General features: G+C 40.1%; 3 protein-coding genes and 1 long non-coding RNA gene across 5 annotated transcripts; all 4 read left to right on the forward strand.

Annotated features, from left to right (window-relative positions):
• Positions 1 to 335: 335 nt before the first annotated feature.
• LOC106935348 (reticulon-4 receptor-like 2) lies at positions 336 to 4,797 on the forward strand. The gene is made up of 4 exons (XM_015015779.1): positions 336 to 513; positions 1,802 to 2,028; positions 2,114 to 2,347; positions 2,850 to 4,797. The coding sequence occupies exons 1-4, from the start codon at positions 465 to 467 to the stop codon at positions 3,720 to 3,722; spliced, it is 1,383 nt and encodes a 460-aa protein (XP_014871265.1). The 5' UTR covers positions 336 to 464; the 3' UTR covers positions 3,723 to 4,797.
• A 5,594-nt stretch (positions 4,798 to 10,391) lies between these two features.
• On the forward strand, positions 10,392 to 13,161 carry selenoh (selenoprotein H). The gene is made up of 5 exons (XM_015015773.1): positions 10,392 to 10,497; positions 10,840 to 10,954; positions 12,181 to 12,323; positions 12,667 to 12,786; positions 12,935 to 13,161. The coding sequence occupies exons 1-4, from the start codon at positions 10,482 to 10,484 to the stop codon at positions 12,771 to 12,773; spliced, it is 381 nt and encodes a 126-aa protein (XP_014871259.1). The 5' UTR covers positions 10,392 to 10,481; the 3' UTR covers positions 12,774 to 12,786; positions 12,935 to 13,161.
• Positions 13,162 to 13,980: 819 nt separating this feature from the next.
• clp1 (cleavage factor polyribonucleotide kinase subunit 1) lies at positions 13,981 to 17,137 on the forward strand. 2 transcript variants are annotated; one of them, XM_015015781.1, is made up of 6 exons: positions 13,981 to 14,085; positions 14,516 to 14,790; positions 15,036 to 15,143; positions 15,230 to 15,349; positions 15,974 to 16,111; positions 16,195 to 17,137. In XM_015015781.1, the coding sequence occupies exons 2-6, from the start codon at positions 14,518 to 14,520 to the stop codon at positions 16,879 to 16,881; spliced, it is 1,326 nt and encodes a 441-aa protein (XP_014871267.1). In that variant the 5' UTR covers positions 13,981 to 14,085; positions 14,516 to 14,517; the 3' UTR covers positions 16,882 to 17,137. The 2 variants fall into 2 exon arrangements, with proteins under 2 accessions (XP_014871267.1, XP_014871268.1); XM_015015782.1 differs by having other exon boundaries at positions 13,983 to 14,085; positions 14,512 to 14,790.
• A 1,250-nt stretch (positions 17,138 to 18,387) lies between these two features.
• On the forward strand, positions 18,388 to 20,944 carry LOC106935347 (uncharacterized). Its single transcript, XR_001421882.1, has 2 exons — positions 18,388 to 18,535; positions 20,554 to 20,944. It is a non-coding gene; the product is annotated as an uncharacterized LOC106935347 (long non-coding RNA).
• The last annotated feature ends 79 nt before the right edge of the window (positions 20,945 to 21,023 follow it).

The raw sequence follows: 21,023 nt of genomic DNA on the forward strand, positions 1-21,023 counted from the left end.
GTCTTAAAGGGAGAAAAAAAATGTGACTGTATCAAGCAAAGCCGGCATCTTTTGTCTTCATATAATATAAAATAAAATTCAAAATGAATCAAATGTATGCATTTAGGAAGTTAGGGCATTTTGTTTCCTATAATCATCCCCACATTTCTAAGTAATAAAAAATTAATCTCCCCTTTATCAGACGGTTGTCAATATTTGGATAGCTCTCTGCTTTCCACTGCCTTTCCAGGCGCTTCCTCCGGCGGCTCCTAACCCTCCCTCCTGGCTGACGTAGAGAGGATCCTTCGCTGCCCACGGCAGTGGGCGACGCGCCGGCCGCGGGTATAAAAAGCTTCCCGGGAATCCAGAACGTCACTGCCAGAAGCCGCAGTGACTCGGTCACCAGAGCTGAACCGCAGCAGAGATAGCAGTAAGCAGGCACTTCCACGCCGCGCAGGCTAACTCGCTTTCGGCTTTGGTTCGAGATGGAGACCCGTAGGACCGTGAGGAGCTCCAGCGCTCACAACTTCAAGAGTAAGTTGCTCTGCAGGAGGAGGATGTTAACTTTTTAATCTGATCTTGTGATTTGAGTTGTCTTATGTCGTTTCTGGAAAGTTTTATGAGTTTAAAGTAGATATTTAGATGTTTAAGCAACAATAACATATATTTCTCTCTATTTTTGTGGGCGAATGAACTTTTTGCGCTTTTACGCACAGAAACCTTGGTTTATTTTCAAACTTTTGAAATATCATTAGCTTAAATGAAAGCTTAACACAACACATTTAGTTTATACATGTGTTGATTTGCATTTTTAAGTTCTGATAGCAAATAAGGTTGCCACTTTTGTATGTTCAGGAGAAAATAATATAATTAAAATAATTTTAAGTGAGCAAATTGAGTTTGGTTCTGTTGTAAAGTTTAACTTTTGCCTCTTTTTGCAAACAGAGAGTCTTAGTATAAAACTAGAGAATAAAGCAACTAAAATGTACTTCTGTATTTTAGTTCTGTCCATCAGGCTACCCCTAAAACTTAGTGATGCTCCTCTATCCATGATTTGTGCAAACAACTTTGTGGTACTTTCAAACTTTAAAAAAAGATGCTGTACTTTTCTCCACGTCATCTGCAGATTCTGCACGTAACCAAACTTGTTAAAAGGTCAGAAGGCTAGATGGTGGAAAATCTTGCGCAGAACTGATGAATGGAACCTTATTAGTATTTAATGCATGTACTTTTCCCGCATTTACGTCTTCTGTGGGGTGTTATCTGAGCGCTGCCAAATGGCTTGTGAATTATTAATTAAAACTGAAACTGACCCCGCTCTGGCTACTGGTTGTAGCTTGTACGTGCTCTCTCCCCTGGCACCTCTCCCAGCGGAAACAACCATTTGATTTAAATAACGTGAGGTCTAGAAATCTGTGTCGATTTAATGCTGCAAATAACATGTTCCAATATTTAAGAATGTCTGGGCTATAGATTGATGCCAAGTTTGACAATTAAACTTGCGTAAGGCCAGAGTTATGCAACCGAGTCACTGATACCTGTGTAAAGTGATCATCTGGAAATGAATAGGTGAATGATTTTTGTCTGAATTATATATGGGGAGTATCAAAATGACATGGGTGAAGGAACAGCGCTGTCACATGGAATTACAACAACGGGTTTGATAGACAGAAAGCTCATTCATAAACAGACAATGCACAGGTTTCCAGACCGTAACAACACAAGCATTCCTTCCTCGGTCTTAGTTTCTGTAAAACCTTCTTCCTGTAAATCATGATGTTTTCCAGCAGAGTAAAAACCTTCTGCTCCCCTGTACCTTCAGGTGGACTGACCCTTTGGTTGATTCTGTGGCTGGTGGTGGTGAAGCCGGGCGGGGTTTCTGCATGCCCTAAGCTGTGTGTGTGTTACCCTACGCCCATGACGGTCAGCTGCCAGTCCCAGAACCTCACCATGGTTCCAGCTGGAGTACCCTACGACTCCCAACGAGTCTTCCTGCAGAACAACCGCATCACAGAGCTTCGCGCAGATTCCTTTGGCTTCGAGACACAGGTGAGCTTCCCACTCGTGGGAAATGCTTCCTCTTACTAAATAATTTCTTTTTTTTAACACATTTCCCATTAAATCCCCCATGCAGGTGCTTTGGCTGTACGGAAACAACATTACATGGATTGAGGCCGGAGCTTTCAGCAACCTCAGGATCCTGGAGGAGCTGGACCTGGGCGACAACCCTTTGCTGCGGCACCTGGAAGGTGGAGCATTCAGGGGGCTGGAGAAGTTGCAGAGCCTGCACATGCATCGCTGCAAGCTGGCCACTCTCCCCCATGATATCTTCCACAAGCTGTACAGCCTCCAGTTTCTCTACCTGCAGGTAAATGCAGCATGGACACACACACAAACACAGAGAGAGAGAGGTAAAAGCATTTTTGAGATGTTCATGATTTATTATGCGTCCAACAGGAGACAGTCATGTTGCAGAATCAGTTCACTGACGCAACAGTCTGCGTTCAAGCTGCACACTCCCCCCCCCCCCCCCCCCCCCCCCCACACACACACAGAGTGACACGTTCCACACTGCTGGAAGATTTAGTCTAAGCAACACATTCAAATACAAACTCAGAAAACCAAAGGCAGCAGATGTATACCAGTGGTCATTTAATCACACAAACTATTCAGTTTTAGTAGGGTCAAATACACAAATATAAGAGAATGTTAGATGAAAAAAACAAACAAATCATCAATAAAATGAGTGAAAATTCAGCAGCACATGCCACATTTAAGCACTGCAGCTGATTACTAAAGCAAACTGAAACAGCATCAGCTTCCTCTGTTGCATTTTCACTAAATTCTCTCATATTTGGGTTTTTCTGCAGGAAAATCAACTCCATTCTCTGCAGGATGACCTCTTCTCAGATCTGGTCAACCTGTCCCATCTTTTCCTGCACGGGAACCGAATCCGTGCCCTCTCTGAGAATGTGTTCAGAGGCCTGGTCAACCTGGACCGCCTCCTTCTCCATGACAACCGCATCCGGCAGGTGAACCGTCGGGCTTTCCGTGATCTGGGTCGCCTGACGATCCTTTACCTTTTCAACAACTCTCTGGCCGAGCTGCCAGGCCAGACCATGAAGGACACCCAGGGCATCCAGTTCCTGCGCCTCAACAGCAACCCCTGGTCCTGCGGCTGCGAGTCCCGTCCCCTCTGGGAGTGGTTCCGCAAAGCCCGCATCTCCTCCTCGGAAGTCGTGTGCACCTCCCCATCCCAGCGTCGTGGCCAGGACCTCCGATTCCTGCGTGAGATGGATTTCGCCCTCTGCCCCATGCCTGACCCAGGCTCCATGGCCGGAACCACAACCACCACCTTCAGCACCAAGACTCGCTGGTGGTTCTCCAAGCACAAGCCTGCGTCTTCATCGAAGGCTTCATTCCAGAAGAGCTCAGAGGGTGTGAAGACCTTACCCTTCTCCCCCGTAAAGCCTCAGTATCCCCCCAAGAAGCCCGCTGAGACCTTACCCTACAAGTACGAACTGTCCGCAGACGAGGCAGCTCTTCCCAAGCTGGATCCGGAAGAGTACTGGGCCAACTACGGAAATGAAGACTCCTCCATCCGCTGCATCGAGCTGGATTGTGCTCCCAGCTATGACAGTGCAGCTTTCCCTTCATCCTCCTCTTCAACCGTCACTCCATCCCATCTCCACTTCCTCTCTTTCTTCATAGTAACACTCCTACTCCGTTTCCTGTTAAGCTGAGCTGTTTTCTCCTCTCACACCTTCTCTTTCCTCTAAGTTTTCCTTCTGCTCTTTCTTGTTCACGCTAAAGAAATTGCATCTTGATTCCCTTCGGTTGCCTCCTGCACATTCGTGGGGGATGATTCAGTGATGCAGGAGATGGACGAGGCAGCAGGGAGCTGTTTCGGAGCAAAGAGCAGAGGTCAGATTAGCTGAGGCAGAAAACGACAAGTGAGTGCAAGTAATCTGGTGGGGTCTTCAGATGCTACTTGTGACATCCCAGTCCAAGCGATGCAGGCTCCATGATCTAATGATTGTCTAATCACTGTTTATGTCATGGTAGCTGCGTACAGCAGGGGATTCACAGTTTGGCTCCACCAGATGTTAGAACAATATGCAGATCCTGAGAAGTAACGGAAGTGATGAAAAGGTTCAAACGCTTACCAGCAAACAAGCACAGTAAATACAGCACAGAATCACTGTAGATAAGCTTATTTCATATTGTACATAGGATTAACAGGATTTGTACTTTTAGTAAGAACAGTTTGTATTAGGTTCATTGATTTTTCAATGGAAGGAAGCCTAAGAATACGTGTTAGCTCGTACAGTTTCACCCAACCGTCACTCTGGCCTTATTTGCTTTCGTGTTGTTTCCTGGACTTTTGCAATTCTCAGTCTGTTTTGATTATGTTTGTAAAACTTGTTTTCGTGTTTCTAACTGGGACATTTTTCACAAAAATGATCATTTGAAAATGCACGACTTGCTCTGGATTTGACCAGTCCACCGGTTCATCTGGTTTCACCAGCATATATGCAAAATATGGTCAAACAGATCATGACAATCAACCAGATGTGTCTGCTCATTCCATGATGGAGCTGCAGCTTTCTGTCTCCTGTGTCTGTGGTAGAAAAGTGACTGCCGTGGACTGATCCTGCGTTGTCAATGAAAGCAATGTGTTTGTGACCAACCCTCCATGTTTCATCTGAATCATGACAGTGAGTTTCTAAACTGATCATACTGTGATGTTGCTGGATTTTGTATTTTTAATGGAAGATGCTGTTGAAGTGTTTTATTTAATAAAAAAAACTGAATTCATAAAGTTTCAGCGAGTTTATTTATTTATTTATTTATTTATTTATTTATTTATTTATTTATTTATTTATTTTTTGTCAAAGCGGTATCCTTCATTGCCACATTAGAAATAAGACAAGAAAGTGACACTGGAATTAAAATAAACCTTATGAGATGAGGTCAAAGAGATTCACATATATACAAACACAATATGTAATTATTTTTCATATTTATTAAGTCACTAATTCAATTTGGGAATAATGAATTGTTTGATTTGATCAATATACTATGAGTTAACAACCAAATGAAACAACTTAGCACTCCCACCTAAGAATGATAATTTTTAGTTACATGCAATCTAGTTCTTTCTTGCAAGTTTTCATCTTATTTATGTAGATTATTTAGATAAAATCACAGTGATTCACAAAGGAAGTTTGAACATGATTAAATAAAAACACAATTATAAAGAAAAGTGCAAATTAAGCTAAGAAGGTAATTAAAACTATAGTAAGAACAATTACTTAATTTGATACACTTTATTGGCCTCAAAGGGAAATTAATTTGCAACAAAGTCTACAAAATCCACACCACAACAACAACACTCACATTTTCTATTCCATTCTCATAATCAGAGAAACAAACAGTTTTCAGCTCTTTTTTTATGTAACAGGACATATATATTGGGACTATCATGTATAAAATAGCTAACAAGCAGGCAAGACAAACCTAAAATGTTTATATTATTACAAAATTATGCCAGTAGCTGAAGGTAAAATAAACAAGTTTTTATCCTGAATATTTTGTACTTTAGACTTTATAGTCTTTATTTTGTCTGTGCTGAACTTGTTTATAAAACTACAGGTGGTGGATGTATGGTGTGTGTGTGCTAGCGGCGTTAGCGGTTCATGTGTGACTGGGAGTGTGAGTGAAGAAGGTCACCAGTTTAAGCGCTGGTCACTTCACACCCCAGCCACTTTCCTCGTTGTTTACAGATGGCGGCTATCTCAGGCTCCTGCAGAGAGAGTCTGAACATGCATGTGTTTGGGGGTTGGTGGGTGGGCTGAGATGTGAATCAGGGAAAGAGGCAGGATGGGGAACACACACCAGGAGCGAAAAGCGACGACTTTTGTCAGAATCAGCACACCCCCTCAACAGGTCCTCTCTCAACATGAACATAGTCATCATGATACATGCAGCCATGCATGTGCCGTGCCAAGACGCTAACACACACACACACACACACACACACACACACACACACACACGCACTGAAACACAAACTTGAGATTTCAAAAGAGAACTTTCATGTTCCACTTTTACTACTTTCATGGAAATCTTACAGATGAATAGTTTACTAATTTAATCATTTAAATTGATTAGTATTTCTCCACTTCAAAAAATATTCTTTATTTCAGAAAATTAAAGACAAATCTGTTCAGACAGTAGCAGAATGCTGCACTGACTCCAGTCACAGTCGTTGTGGCTCTCCACCAAACTTTTCAATCAGCATTCTGATTGAAATATGTTATTTCAACATATTCAAAGTTGCGGTTTCTCATGTTGCTATTCACTTTCTTGTCACAATTTTTCCTTCTGCACAATATTCCATTAATATGTTTGTATATAGCACACTTTGGAAAGCCAGCTTCTTTTATAATGACCTTGCACTCTTATGGCATTGTTTATAAAATATTATTTCTGATAAAAATAAATGTAAGTCTTAAGGTTAAAATTTTGTGAGAGTCTAATCTTGGGGTTTTATTAAGTCCACGCCATAAAAGACTTGAAATATATCAGTCTGTGTGTAATCAACTTACATATTAAATTAATTTTTTCAAATGTTTATTTAAATAAATGGCCTTCATGATCATACGGAGATGTACTCAGGGGTCTTTTATCAAAGCTTGAATAAAGGCAGCAAATATTGAGCTTTAATTATTTGGCAGCTTGTCAGAAAATGTGGAATATTAAAAAAGTAAAGGATTACTTGACTGTTTTGTTGGCAAGTCACTTCCTGGTTGCCTAGCAACTGCTCAGGGAGAAGAAACAGTCTGAAACCCAATGAACTGAGCAAAACAGAAATCTTTAATTGTATGTCCATCCATTTTTTGTACAGACAAACTGGAAAATGTGTAATCAGTTAATGAGAGCTCTACAAATAATACAGCCTGATGTGATCATATATCACATTTCATTGGGTAACTTAATTTTTTTTTCTTTTACACCTCTGATTTCACTTAAAAACTTTTGTCTTTTCACCTTTACCTGCTCCAGTGTTTGTATAGGGGCCTGACACAAAGACGCAGGAGATGAACCATGTAAGCATTCATGCAGCGCCTTGAAGAGCTCATACTCCTTGAAAGTTTCCAACATTGAAGACCAAGAAACACAGCAGGGGAAAAGTTAAATAAGAGTTATGTCAATAAATAATATCCCAAGCTTAGAACATTTCATAGAGCACTGTTCAATCATCTGAACAAACTATGGCACATCTGCAAAATTGTCAAGAAACATGGCCACCTAAACTAACTGAATGTCCAAAGAGAGCGTCCATCATCAAGGCATGAACCACGGAGAAGGCAGAATCATGCTTTGGGAATAATTTTCTGATCAAAGTTAATGTGAGGATGAACAAGGCTGAATACAGAGCAGTGTGAAGAAAATATGTTAGCAGTTATAAAAGACTTCATATTGGGGTGGAGGAGGACCACCTTCCAGCAGGACTACAGCCGGAGCAACACTGGAACGGTTTGTATCAAATCAGTCTAAGTCTAGGCCTAAATCTGTACTTGAAATTTGCTTGAAAATTGCTATAAAGGTGCTGACTTGGTCCTGTTATTTCCACAAAGACTGTGAGAAATCTAATAATCTTCAATCTCTCAGGAAATAATGCTAAGCTTTTTACGTAACAGGACAGTCACTGTTCAACGTTAAAAGATGACCACCTGCAGAGCTGCAAGTTCACTGTCTCCATTGTGATTTTCCTTTCCATATTTCAGAGCTTCTCTGTTGTGACAAAACTGTAGGCGTTTGCAGCCATTCCCTTACTGGGAGTTCTTTAGACTTTCTTTGTGTTTTTTCCGGTGTAAATCCAGGTCATTAGCTGTGAGAATCACTCTGACAGTACGTGCCCACTCTTTCTCCACCCATCTGGCAACCAGTGTAGCCATGCTCAGCTTCTCAGCGTCTCTTTTATGTATCTGCGTGCCTTTATGTGGCTGTCACTCACTCATCTCATTTTTTTTATTTTTTTTATCTTAAGCTCCATCACTCCAGCGCATCTACATCCCTTTCACACTCTTCCCATCTGGCTGTGCCTTTCTTGCCTGGGTTTATTCCAGTCAGCGTGTTCATGTGCGTAGATCTTGGGTATTTGCTGACGTTCACCTTCGCACGTGTTGTTTGAAGCGGATATATCAGAGCAACACCAGGAAGGTCCAAGAAAGGAGCAGGCAGGAAAGGACTTGCCGGAAAAGAAAATGTCTAAAAGTTCAGTCTTTGATGGAAAGGAAAATATTTAACTTGCAACTTTGAAATGGTAAAAGACCCTTTGCTTTCACATTTGATGAGAATAAATCTATGAAAAATTTGAACTAATTTGCCTTTGGTATCAATAATGAATTTTTGAATTTGAATTGAATTTGAATTTTAATATCTCAGCTTTGGATACCAGCAAAAGTGAATGTGATGCTTAGCGAGAACTATAACCTCTGAATTGCAAAGACACCACTGTTGTACCTCTGAGTTGTACCTTTCTTTAGAGCCCTTATTGATAGCGGTATGTTGACACATAAATGATTTGCAGCGATTTGAAACATATAGGTCAGATATGTATAATGTGATCCATATGGAGATTCTAAATGGATGGATGTGGCTAAGATCTGGACATCAACACAAAAAAACCTGTTGATAACATTTTTTTTTAGATTCTTTTTTTTAATAATAAAAAAGATAAACAATAAATAAACAAGACTTTATTCTACAGTTTTATTTCCCTGTCCATATATTCACCCATATGTAATTACATAAAGATGGACAAGAAAAAGAAAGAGGAGTTAAATTTTCTTACTTATTTCTGCTAAAAACTTAATAGTTACATACTAATTTCAGATACATGTTTGACTGCAAAATTTAGATCGTTATTTTCACAATGAGACCAAGTTTTATATGCACTCCAAAGGATTCAAGAAGAGTAGCCGATTTAGTCTGGGCACGCTTTCATAGGTTGCTTTTGGTGATTTTCCTGCCATTTTAAGTTTTCAACATATCAAAACAGAAATCCAATAAATCCAGTAAACGTAAAACGTTGCCTCCACCAGCTGAATGCTGCATTTAAAAACATGATGCTGTCGCTGAAAGCTACTGACAGTCATGAATGATCCGCCTTCTGCTGTTCTCCTACTCCTCTGAACCTGCTTGTACTGTATTTGCATAGAAATTTAAACATGTTGCTGGTATGAGCATTTGTGATGAGAGCAATGTCCGGTTTTTGAGTCACTTTGGGGTAAAAGTGGGGGACGAGGTGAAGGAAGGGCACATCTGTCCCTTCCTTCTGTAAGCAGCTAAAAATACACTGCACCAGATCGCAAAGACAGGCTAAGACCCACAGAAACCACAGAGATTTGATGTATCTATTTGCATGACATGATTCAGAAAGGCTGAGATATAATTGCAAGCCAAAGACAAGAGAAGAAGAAACGATGAGGTTGTTGGTAACAAAGGACAATAGGAGAGTGATTAGATGTGCTTTTGTGAGTCACTCCGCCTCGCTTTGGGGAGTTGTATTTTTCTGGCACAGACGCAACTTGTGACGTCCCTTGGACGAACCAACTTTTTCTGCCCAAAAAAGTCACTGTCATATCTACTGTGACGGACAAGGGTTGCTATTCTGGGAACGCCGTATTGGCTCCTGACTTTGGAGCATTCAGTCACATCCGTCTGCTGCTCTGAAAGGATTTAGTCCTCTTTCCTGTTGCCTGTCTTGGATTCGGTCTTGTAAGCTCTCCAAATAAGGCTAGATTTTTGGATTAGGAAAATGTTTAAAGAATATGGGAGCCCAACAGTTTGGAGAGGCTCTGAAAAGTGCAAACATCCTGGTTCAAATTTCTGATTTGTGAGACTTTGATAAGTCATTTCCAAACAAAATTTTTTTACACATGCTCAAATAATCCAAAAACAAAATGTGGATGTTTAACATATTAATAAAGAAAGAGAATAATAAAAAAGGTTCAAAAACATGACTGCATACATTTTCATAACCTTAAAATAATACTTTTTGGAATTGATTTTGATTTAATTTCGGCATCTTCCTGACCTCTCACGGGTCATCAGTGTCAGCAAATATGACAAAAACCAAACGTTTCCCCAAAACTGATGGAAACAAGACAGAAACTAGTCCTGGAGGCTGACAGTAAAACTGAAGATGTTATGATTTGTGACAACAATGTGTTTTATTCTCATGTAATACTGGATACAAACTTTACTTCCAAAGAATCCACCCAGGCCTAATATAAATCCTGCAAAGGGTGTGAGCAATACTTGACTACTTTACCGTCATAACGTGCTTTAATGAGGATTTGTCCAGACAGGTGCTGCTCTTTGGGTGGATTGTGGGTGGAAACCCCCGCCCTCGTGTGAATGGTTCAGTCCGGGTAAACTCCCCCGGATCTTGGTTCAGTCGGTCTGAGCGCGAAGCCTCTCCAACAAATATGGCGTCCAAAGCAGGTGCGTGTGTTTTGTTGTGACAAATCGCAGGGAAAAAGCTGGTTATTTCTTTTAAAGTATGAAGGTGACATCCGCTAATCTCCCTGCTAAAGAGATATCTGGACATTTTGTCGTTAGTTTCACTCTTCATAGTATCTCTCTGTATGTCAAAGCTTCTAAATTAAGTTTCTGAACACATTTGTACCCTGAACTCGCTTTCTGACACCATTCTAGGACACATGTAATGATATTATAATAACCAAGCGTCGCCTTGTTTAACCCAGGCGGGTATTTGGATGATTTACAGATAAACTTAGGCTGTTTTTGTTATGCAACAAACATGTAAAATCTTGTGGTGTTCAGGCCGCAAAGGGACAAAGCGCAAAGCGGAGGAAGTGCAGACATTTTCGGAGGAGAAGAAGGAGAAAGGAGAGGAGGAGAGCGGCCAAAATGGCTTGAAAGTGGTCATTGAACACTGGTGAGCTATTTTACCAGCTTAGTATTATTATTATTATTAATAGAAATGAACAGTTGGCGTTAAATGAGATACGGGACAGGACGAGTCCCCAGTTCTTCACAGGACAAAGTTGCACACATGCATTTGTTTTATGTGTAAGAGCACATTAATTCATGCTAATATAAAAGAGATTACTGAACCTCAAATTAAATATGAGAGGCGAAATGCTTGAGGCAAAATTTATTTTATGTGGATTTGAAGACCTCTGAAGTTCATTAACTCCAATATTTCGATTTCTGCCTTTTACTGACGCATCTACGTTCAACCAAGCAACATTTATTTATAATATTTAAAAAAACAACAAGTTTTGCTTGTCATACTTAATTACAGTAAGCCAGGTCACTTATACGTTTCGCTGCTAGGCAACAGTACACTGTGCAGCCATGTTGTACGCCTTTCAAATCTCAATAGCTGTCGTCCTGTATGTTTTAGATGTTTTCCTGCTCCAACTCAGCTGAATCAAATGACTCCAGCAGAACCTGATAACATGATGTGATTCAGTCATTTAAAACTCCTGGAAAAGGAAATGATTTTCCAAACTCTCTCTTTAAACGATGGCTCAAATTGAAGTATCTTCACTTAACATCTGATATGTACTTTTTGCACACAGACCATGATATTAATTAACATTTCTGTAAAATGGTCTAGTTTTGAAGTAAAAACAAAAACTGCTCTGATTGTTTATATCCACTCTTAGACATCACATTGTATCCTTGGAGATCTCATCTCAAGTGGATATTTCCAAGTTTGCTCATAACTAGCATTAAACGTTCCCTGAAAGACAATTTGCAAATAAATATAATATAGCCCATTCTTTTCTAGCCAGCGGGTGGATGAGCCAGGTTAAAGAAGTGACCATTTATGCAGGAAGAACTTCCTTCCTTCAGAGTGATAAAATTTATTGTCAATTAGAATTTATAGTGTAATATATAACGTCCTGCTGATTAATTAATGTCCTGAGATTCATTGTTTCTTGAAAACTACCGAACATTATTACTTTTTTCTTTAAAAAGAGCATTTGTATCTTGACATCCAGTAAACCAGGTGTGTTTACTTCAGCCACATGGTCAGAGCCGGGTCTCCATCACTGTTTTTCTTGTTAAATAATTAATCTAAACCGTTCTTTTCCACCACAGGAAGTACATATGTGGGGCTTTTGCTCATTCTTGATCTTCTGTGTCCTGCAGCAAAAGCTGACGAGTGTATGGGCGTAACGCCGAGGAGGTGAAATCTGCCCTTCTGGCTGCCCGCCCCGGGCTGACGGTGGTCCTCAACCCCGAGAAGCCCCGCAGGAACAGCTTCGAGGTCACTCTGCTGGACGGAGGCAAAGGTGAGGAGGGATGAGATAGAGGCGCCAAGAATAACTGGGCCATTTGGTCTCCCCAAGGGAACACCGTTGTTCCTGCCAAGTTTTTGCCCTTTCGCATCGTAGAATCATCGTCGTGACTCGTTCGGCTGATTGTAAATTTTTTCTTAAAGTTGAAGTAAAAAATTTCCCGAAGTGGAAGATGTCAGAAAAATAATCCCTTGAACGTTGGTGTTCACTTGCCAAATTTCTTGCTTTATCCACCTACTTCAGTTGTTTGTTGTTAGATGTTTCCAGTTATTGACTTTATACTTATGATTTGACTTGCTGGTTCGAATAATCCGTCTCTTTTGTGTCATCCCTAAAGAAACATCTCTTTGGACGGGAATAAAGAAGGGCCCACCTCGTAAGCTGAAGTTTCCTCAGCCAGACAGCGTTGTTGCTGCTCTGCAGGAAGCTCTTAAGCCTGAATAAACACCAAGTGAAGGTTGGTCAAAGCTGACATATTTTTAATTTAGGCAGATATTAGTCCAAGTATTTAAATTGTATCATTTAACCAAGCTTTTCTACATCTATTACTACATTTTCTGTGTCTCAAATGAAATTCAATAGATATTTATCCGTTTTATGTGCAGCTGAGCATCTAGAAGATGTGACTGGTGGAAGCAGAATGATGAGGAGTGACCAATGAGACGCTCTCAGTCTCTCCTCTGATGAGCCCAGCTCCATCTGAAGTCTCCTGGACGCACGGCGACACCTAGTGGATCATCTGAGCAAATGCAACATTATGTTTTGCAAAGTTTTTCTACATCCCAGTTCTGAAAACTTTTGGTTTTATACCTAAATAAAGTTATTTAATTGATGTGTTTTACTTTTTTGAGTCATTTTCAGTAAATAACTAAGTTAATGTTAGAAACTGTCTTCAAACAATCACTTAATCACCACTAATAGATGAATTGATGGAGTCAGCTTCATGTAAAACAGTTCATATCCTGATATGTTTTCATCTTAATATGATTTTGAGAGACAATGCTAAAATATAAATCAAAGAGTGGTAGACCAAACCTCTAACAATTCTTCCAAACCATTGCAAAAAATTAAGGTTGGATAATTTTCTTTTAGAGAGTAAGTATAACTTGAAAAACATTGGTCCTGTAATTTTATTTTTTTAAAATTGGTTAGAACTGGCTGAACATGCGAATTGCTGTCCCTAAATTCACTTTAATCTTATTCATTACCAGTTCTAAAACGGGTCATATTTGGCACAACTACAGACCCAAATAGGAAAACACAAAATAGCATGTTGTTGAGAATGTCTAACACTACTAGCTTACACACTGGGATCCAAAACCTGAACCCATTGTGCTCTTTAGTTTTCTTAGTGTACTGCAAGTGAGAGAGATGACTGGAAATATGTATTTCTAGTTGGAGAAAATGTATTCCAGTTTGTTCTTGTAGGAACAAGCATTTGTATCAACCAGAAATTACTTAATTCAAAAAGGTAATTAACTCGAGGAAAAAAGGAGCCTCTGGATCATCTGCTCCAGTAAAGCGAACAATTCTTGGTTACTTGAACAACCCAGGTTATTTGAAATGGTCCAATAAAGCAGTTTAAAAAAATTATTTAGGAATGGGACAATGCAGAGGTAATACTGTCCGTAGGGGGGCAGTAATAAAAAAAATGTATGGCTACTATTTGCGTGACATCATCATTATGCGACAGTGGTTCCTCATGAGAGCTGCACAAATTTTTTTTGTCCTCTAAAATAAGTTTGAAATCTATCGTGTGAGTATTACACAGCACATAAAGCAACATATTAATCACCCTATTGAGAAAACTTGAGCCATGTGGAGCATTTGTATGCCATCATTCCTGGTTTTATTTGATTGTTTTTGTAGATTAGCAGCGGCATGCTAACTGAGAGCTAGTTTGTTTTCTACTTTCATCTGTTTTTCTCTTTGTATCTTATGCGAAGTTGTATCGTGTATTCTAGCATCTGTTCGCTCTTTCTATAGATAAATGTTTTTTTATGTTAGTTAATAGCTACATATCTTAAGTAACTTTGCTTTGGAAGACACGTTTACCTAAAACACAAAGTGATTCCTTTCCGAAAGCTTGTCACAAACTATTACAGCCTTTCTCTGCTGAGGCAGAATGAAGCGTTTTCTAACGATATAAGAGAATTACTGAAAGGAATGGGATTTCTGCTAGACAGTAATGGCAGCAGAGGGTGTGGAAAAGACCAGCGAAGATGCATCGTCTTCGGGGAAGGTGTCCAAAAGGTTCGACCTGGAGAAGGAGACCGAGCTTCGCTTCGAGGTGGAGGCCGGAGAGGCCGCGGATCAGGTGGAGATGGAGCTCCTGACGGGGATGGCTGAGGTGTTTGGCTCTGAGCTGAACCGCAACAAGAAGTACACCTTCGGACCAGGCTCCAAGATCGCAGTTTTCACTTGGCAGGGCTGCAGTGTGAATCTGTATGGAAAGCCAGAGGTAAGGGCCTTGTGTAGATGTTTGAAAGTTTTCATTTTGTATTCTTATTTGCAATCAAACATATACCGATGTTATTTTTTAATAAGAATAAAACTTGGGTTGTCCAGTAGTTGCGAATCCGAAAACAATTTATAAAGTTGGGTTAATATTTGCGCTCTTACTTGGAAATTACTTGAGGTTTTTCCTCAACTTTTTCCTTAATAAATGCAATTAGTGTGGTTATAAAAGTGTTGTTATCACTGCAGGTGGCCTATGTGTCCAAGGATACTCCTATGCTGCTCTACCTGAACACCCATGCTGCCCTGGAACAGATGAGGAAACAAGCTGAGCGGGAAAATGAGAGGGGGCCCAGGGTAAGTTTTAATAAGAATCTTCTAGATCTCTTCATAAAGGCTTCAGAACAAAATGACAACAAGACCAGTAAATACTTGTTCTCCAGGTGATGGTAGTGGGACCTACAGACGTGGGGAAGTCCACAGTGTGCCGAATGCTTCTCAGCTATGCTGTGAGAGTTGGAAGGAGACCTACGCTGGTGGAACTGGATGTTGGACAGAGTGGGGTAAAAGCCTTTTCATTTTATAATGTCTCTATGACCTGTTAGGGTTGTTGATCTGTAAGAGGACAACAACTTTACTTTTTATTACTCAGTTTCCAATGACATGAATAATGATGAAATACACAAATAACATGTAGTGTCATATTGATGTTTGAAACACCTACTTCTTTTAAGGAATTTGTTTAGTAGTGCTTCATGATATTAGGAAGCGTGGAAATGAAATGTTATTGAAGTATTGTTGTATTGTAAATACAATATTGTTGTTGTATTATTGTAAATAATAAAATAATAAAGAAATAAAAATAACACCAGCTTTATTGTATGAGTCTTGAACTTGTAAGGTGCTAAAGGTTGCAGGGAGAGGTGGATCCGTTGTGATGGCTAATAAGAAAGATTAGATTTATTGCATTTGCAGCCTGTAATACTAATGTCACTGTTGCATGAGTCCTGTTACTGTGCAGCTATTGTTGATGTGTATCCAGGTGAATCTGTGTTAATCCCAGGAGCCATAAATTGATGTGAATTAAGTTACTCTCCCTTATTTCCAGTGATTTTAAGACTATGGCAAGACTTATCCTATGTTGTTGTTCTGAGGACTAAGCTGTGTACTGTATTATGTTGTCTCAGGTTTCTGTTCCAGGGACAGTATCAGCTCTGTGCATCGAGCGTCCTGCAGACGTGGAGGAGGGCTTCTCTGTCCAGGCTCCTTTAGTTTATCACTTTGGTTCTACGACTCCTGGAACCAACATCAAACTTTACAACAAGGTAAGAAGGAAGATTCTGCATTTTGCTGATGTAACGTTGCTTTCTGCTGTATATTTGTCTGACTCTCTTGTCTAATCTCATAGCTGACATCGTGCCTGGCCGAGGTGTTCTCTCAACGCTGTGAGGTAAACAGGAAGGCCAGCGTTGGCGGCTGCATCATCAACACCTGTGGCTGGGTGAAGGGTTCTGGGTACCAGGCCCTGGTCCACTGTGCCTCCACCTTCCAGGTGGACGTGGTGCTCGTGCTGGACCATGAGAGGCTCTACAATGAACTCAAAAGGGACCTGCCGCACTTTGTGCGCGTTGTGCTGCTGCCGAAGTCCGGAGGAGTGGTGGAGCGCTCCAAGGAGTGCCGGCGGGAGACTCGGGATGAAAAGATCCGCGAGTACTTCTACGGCTTCCGCGGGCTGTCCTTCTTCCCTTTCTCTTTTGAAGTGCGATTCTCGGATGTTCGCATCTACAAGATCGGGGCGCCGTCCATCCCGGACTCTTGCCTGCCACTGGGAATGTCTCAGGACGACACGCAGCTGAAACTGGTGCCGGTGACTCCAGGGAGAGACCTGACGTATCACGTGCTGAGTGTGAGCAGCGTCGACGACGGAGACGAAGACGCCAGGAAGAGCATCGTGGAGAGCCCCGTCTGCGGATTCATTGTGGTCACAAACGTTGACACTCAGGCACAGGTGATGAAAGTGCTGTCACCTGCACCCAGACCACTGCCCAGACACACGCTGCTCATCATGGACATCCGCTTTATGGACATGAAATGAAGCCACATGTTGGAGAAGAGGACGCGAGATAAAGTGATGATCATATTTGTGAGCACTTTTTCTTTCTAGGTGCTTTGCAAGGACTTAAAAGAGAGCGAGATGGAATTAAAATTGGTTAAATTATACCTTCCTTTTATTGTTTGCACTGTGCAAATTTCTCTTGTTGCCATTTATAGGTGCTGGATTTTTCTTTTTTGATAATCTGTTTTATAGAATGTCTTTTCTTCTCTCTTGTACAAATAAATTTTAACTTTGAGAATCCCTGTGTGTTAATTATACTTTTATTTGAAAATGAAGCAGCTTGCTTCCATGCCTCCAATTTCAAAAGCTAATCATGTAGTCTATCCTAATTGATGGATAATTTACTAAATCCTGAAAATTATTAATTATATCACTTCTAAGTGAAGTCATGTAGATTATTTTTTGTACCTGTTAAGTTTCTGTATGAAATGGGAGGAATGGCCAGCATTTTGTGTTTTCTACATCCAGACAGTGTTTATCATGTATGTCTTTAGTGCTGCAAAGGACACCAACCTGCTTGGTGGTTACCAGTAGCAACGCTACCAGTATGGCAGTAAATGTTTTGGAGCATGACATAAAGAGCTCATTTCATATTTGGTGTGTAAACATGTACTAACTCGGGCAATATTCAGGCCTAGATTAAAGTCAGATTTATGACTTTTTTCTCAGAAATCTGAGATTAAAGTGAGAATTTTTTTTTCAGTGGCCCTAATTCTCTCCATAGTACATAAATATCTATCCGTGCTACGGTAGAAAAATCTGACAAGAAGCAGCTTTTTGCATGTGTGATTCATTTCCTATGTGGACACAGAATGGGGTTCAGTTCAATTCAAATTTATTTAATCAAGGACAGCACATTAAACAATACTACATGTGGAAAAACAGAGAAACTGTTGTTTCGTGCATACGTTTTCTAACCTAGGCACCAAATTTGTTTTTGTATTATCATTTGACACTTTTCACTTTCCATAAAAGTCAGGACATACTGGAGGAGCAGTTTGGTATTAAGCTTTGAAAATATGAAAAGCAAGTTTATCCTCATAGTTTTAGGGTTTCAGGGTTGTTATTTTTTTTTTTTTACTGTTTCTCTAAATTGTTCTAAAACTATGTTTGTTCTTAGAAAAATGTAAATTTTGAAAACTAAAAAAAAAAAATCTTCAGTACTACATTATAAAAAAAAATAAATGTAAAATTTTGCTGTTTCTCTAAATTATTCTAAAAAATATATTAGGAATACATTATGAATAAAACATATAATGCTATTAACATGAGTTTTAGTAGATGTTTAGATTCATACTGTTTCTTTGAAGTTGGGCAGGTTTTACAGGTTTAGTTTTACCCTGTGTTTTATGGAGAGCCATTTCAGCCAAAATGGATAAAGGGATACATGAAAAATGGCTCTCCATATAGTTATTTCTTTACTAGTAGAAACGTATGCTGTCGCTTTTCCTGGAGGCCACGCCCCCTCTGCTGCTGATTGGCTGTTCGTCCAACCTGGGAAACGACAGGCCAGTTCCTGGATTCCGATGTCGGCCTAGAAAGCGGCTAAGTAGTTTGCTTGTGGCTAACTCAAGGAGGACTAAAACGACCCACACACACCACAGGGAAGACAACTCTACACGTCGACATTAGGGTACGTCTTTAGCTGTTGTCTTTAGCGACTGTTCGGGTAAAAGTCTCTATATTTGCCCCTCGAATCTTCAATGAAAGCTTCTCGCCGTGAAGCTAGTCAGAGAACTGACGCTAGCTCACTTCAGTAGCTGTGGTAAAAGACAGAGCAGTGTCGCAAAAAACTTTCGAGGTTGGGTAAAAAGAGCCTGTGAGTAATTGTGATGTTTATATTACTGTTGTTATTACTCACTTGAAATGAAACCCAAAACAGGGATTGTTCAAAGGAGTAGTATTTGTGTGTTTTTTTTTTTTTTTTTTTTACGAGAATCTCCGCTGGGAGCAGATTATGGGTAACGTTAGTTGACTTCACTGAATCCTTACGCTCGCCTGGCCTTCCTCCTTTTCACGTCTTGTTCTGCCTCATTGTTTCATACGTTTTAAACATCTTCTGTCCAGTTTCAAACAAAACACCAGAAACTGGTTTCGGTTTGGGGGAAAAAAAAACAAAAAAACTGGACTCAATCGGCCACTTAATGGAGCAGGCTGTAGTAGTGACATGACCGACAAAGCTCGACACGGAGATTTTAGGATTAACATCCATTATAGTCTGGGTCGGGGGGGATTTGTTGTGGGTCAGATGAGATGATTAACAACAAGAGACGGTGTCGCGGCTCCAGCTCCTTATTACCACCAAGTACAGATGATTGTTGGACAGAGGGGTGTGTCTATCAGACTATCAGATTACACCGTTAGCAGCGGATCTGTTTGCGGTTGGCTCACACAACACGGACAAGTTTTTCTTCTGGATATGAAATAAATGAGCATGATATATGTGTGTGTGTCATAGGGGTGTTTTGCATTTCCAGTATCGGGAGGTGTTTTCCTTTTGCCGCCTGAGGGCACTGACGTTAACAGCTGGCGGACAGCCGGCAGTTTAACAACTTTCTGAGGAATGGTGAAAAGTACTGGAGTAGTAATTTGTGTCAGTCAGACTATTGTGAAATCAGAGTGAAACCAATCTTTCCCTACAACTAAATCAACTTTGCTAGATTGCATGGCACTGTGTAAAAGTGCTAATACCCCTTTAACTTAAGCACATTTTTTTCACATAATGTTTTTTATTATTATTATTATTTTGAGGGACTATTTTGAGACTGGACCAAAACAAAGTTGCATTAATAAGAAACTGTTATTTTTTCTTTTCCATGCACTGTGTCGGATCCCTGCCAGAAAGTTGTAGTTGTGATCTCACCTGACCAGAGATGAGTTTTGTAGACATCTTATGGGTTTTTTTTTTTCAGCAAGTGTTTTCATCTCATCACTCGTCCATAAAGGCCAACTTTGTGTGGAGACAACTAAACGTTGTTAAAGATTCCCTTCTTGCTGTGTTCCTTCACAGAATAGCTCAATTTTTACTGATTTTAAATAACTCATAAGTGGACTTAGATGTACTGACAAGATAACTTCTAAATGTATTTGTGTTGTGTTTTAATTAGGGATAAGGAGTAAATGGGGATGAATAAGAATTCATGACACCCTTTTCATATTTTTATGAGTAAAAGTATTGGAGCTATGTATCCAGTTTACACAACACAAATATGCACTTCTTTGGGTTTTTCTGTCACATGAACTCATAAACGTTTGTGGCTGTAATGTGACAAAAAGTGGATAAGTTTGAGGGACCTGAATACTTTGCGAACCACTGTCCATTCCTAGCATACTATAGAGTTTAATAGTCAGTTATTTGTATTTCATACTCATATTGGATAGTTTCAGTAGTCCCTCTAATAGTTAACGGTACAGGTCCTCAGTGATGAAACAAGGTAAAGAAAAATATTTCTGCTGTTTTTCAAATTGGAAAACGACTCCAAAACATAAATTCAGGAATGCAAGTCAAGCAGTTTTTGTGCAATCCTGCCAGCAAACAGCATCAGCTAATTTACTATTTGCCAGAGCTGTAATTATTTGGATAATTAGTGTTTTGCTTTTTGTACTTACATGTTGATAGTTTTCTAATGTTGTGCATTCATGTTGCCTCAGGTACCTCCAGCAGTAAATCCACAGCGCTAGGGCATGAAGAAGGAGCTGGAACCAATGAAAAGAAGAGGGCTGGCATGTGTCCATCTACATGACGCCCAAGCTGTGTGTGACTTTCCTTAAGGGATGCAGAATGAGAGAGGAGAGCGTTCTGCAGAGAAGCTGGAGGTGGGAAAGGTCCCTGCTACACCCATCCCAAAGCAAGCACAGTGGCACCTTGCTGAGCTCCATTGGGCTTCTTTATGGAATGAGTTGATTCTGTCATTGTATCAACAGACCAAGTGAAAACTGAAACAGGCTCTTGGATGATTTTTTTTTTTTTTTTTTTTACCTTTTTAAAAGCCTTTAAACACAAGGACATTAACTGGTTAACAATTTTTTTTGACAACTTAAATAAAAACAAAAAAACACCTGGACATTTTTTTTTTAAGCTTCCCACACCTGGCTTAAAAGTGGATTTGTTTCAGCTGGTT

The sequence above is a fragment of the Poecilia latipinna genome, unplaced genomic scaffold, assembly GCF_001443285.1.
Source record: "Poecilia latipinna isolate Pla-1442-1.1 unplaced genomic scaffold, P_latipinna-1.0 Scaffold1951, whole genome shotgun sequence".
Lineage (NCBI taxonomy): Eukaryota > Metazoa > Chordata > Actinopteri > Cyprinodontiformes > Poeciliidae > Poecilia > Poecilia latipinna.

Coding starts and splice junctions, on each gene's coding strand:
- LOC106935348 (XM_015015779.1), top strand. CDS start 465: ATGGAGACCCGTAGGACCGTGAGGAGCTCCAGCGCTCACAACTTCAAG. Junction 2,029..2,113: donor CCTTTGGCTTCGAGACACAG/GTGAGCTTCCCA, acceptor TCCCCCATGCAG/GTGCTTTGGCTGTACGGAAA. Junction 2,348..2,849: donor TCCAGTTTCTCTACCTGCAG/GTAAATGCAGCA, acceptor GTTTTTCTGCAG/GAAAATCAACTCCATTCTCT.
- clp1 (XM_015015781.1), top strand. CDS start 14,518: ATGGCAGCAGAGGGTGTGGAAAAGACCAGCGAAGATGCATCGTCTTCG. Junction 14,791..15,035: donor ATCTGTATGGAAAGCCAGAG/GTAAGGGCCTTG, acceptor TTATCACTGCAG/GTGGCCTATGTGTCCAAGGA. Junction 16,112..16,194: donor ACATCAAACTTTACAACAAG/GTAAGAAGGAAG, acceptor CTAATCTCATAG/CTGACATCGTGCCTGGCCGA.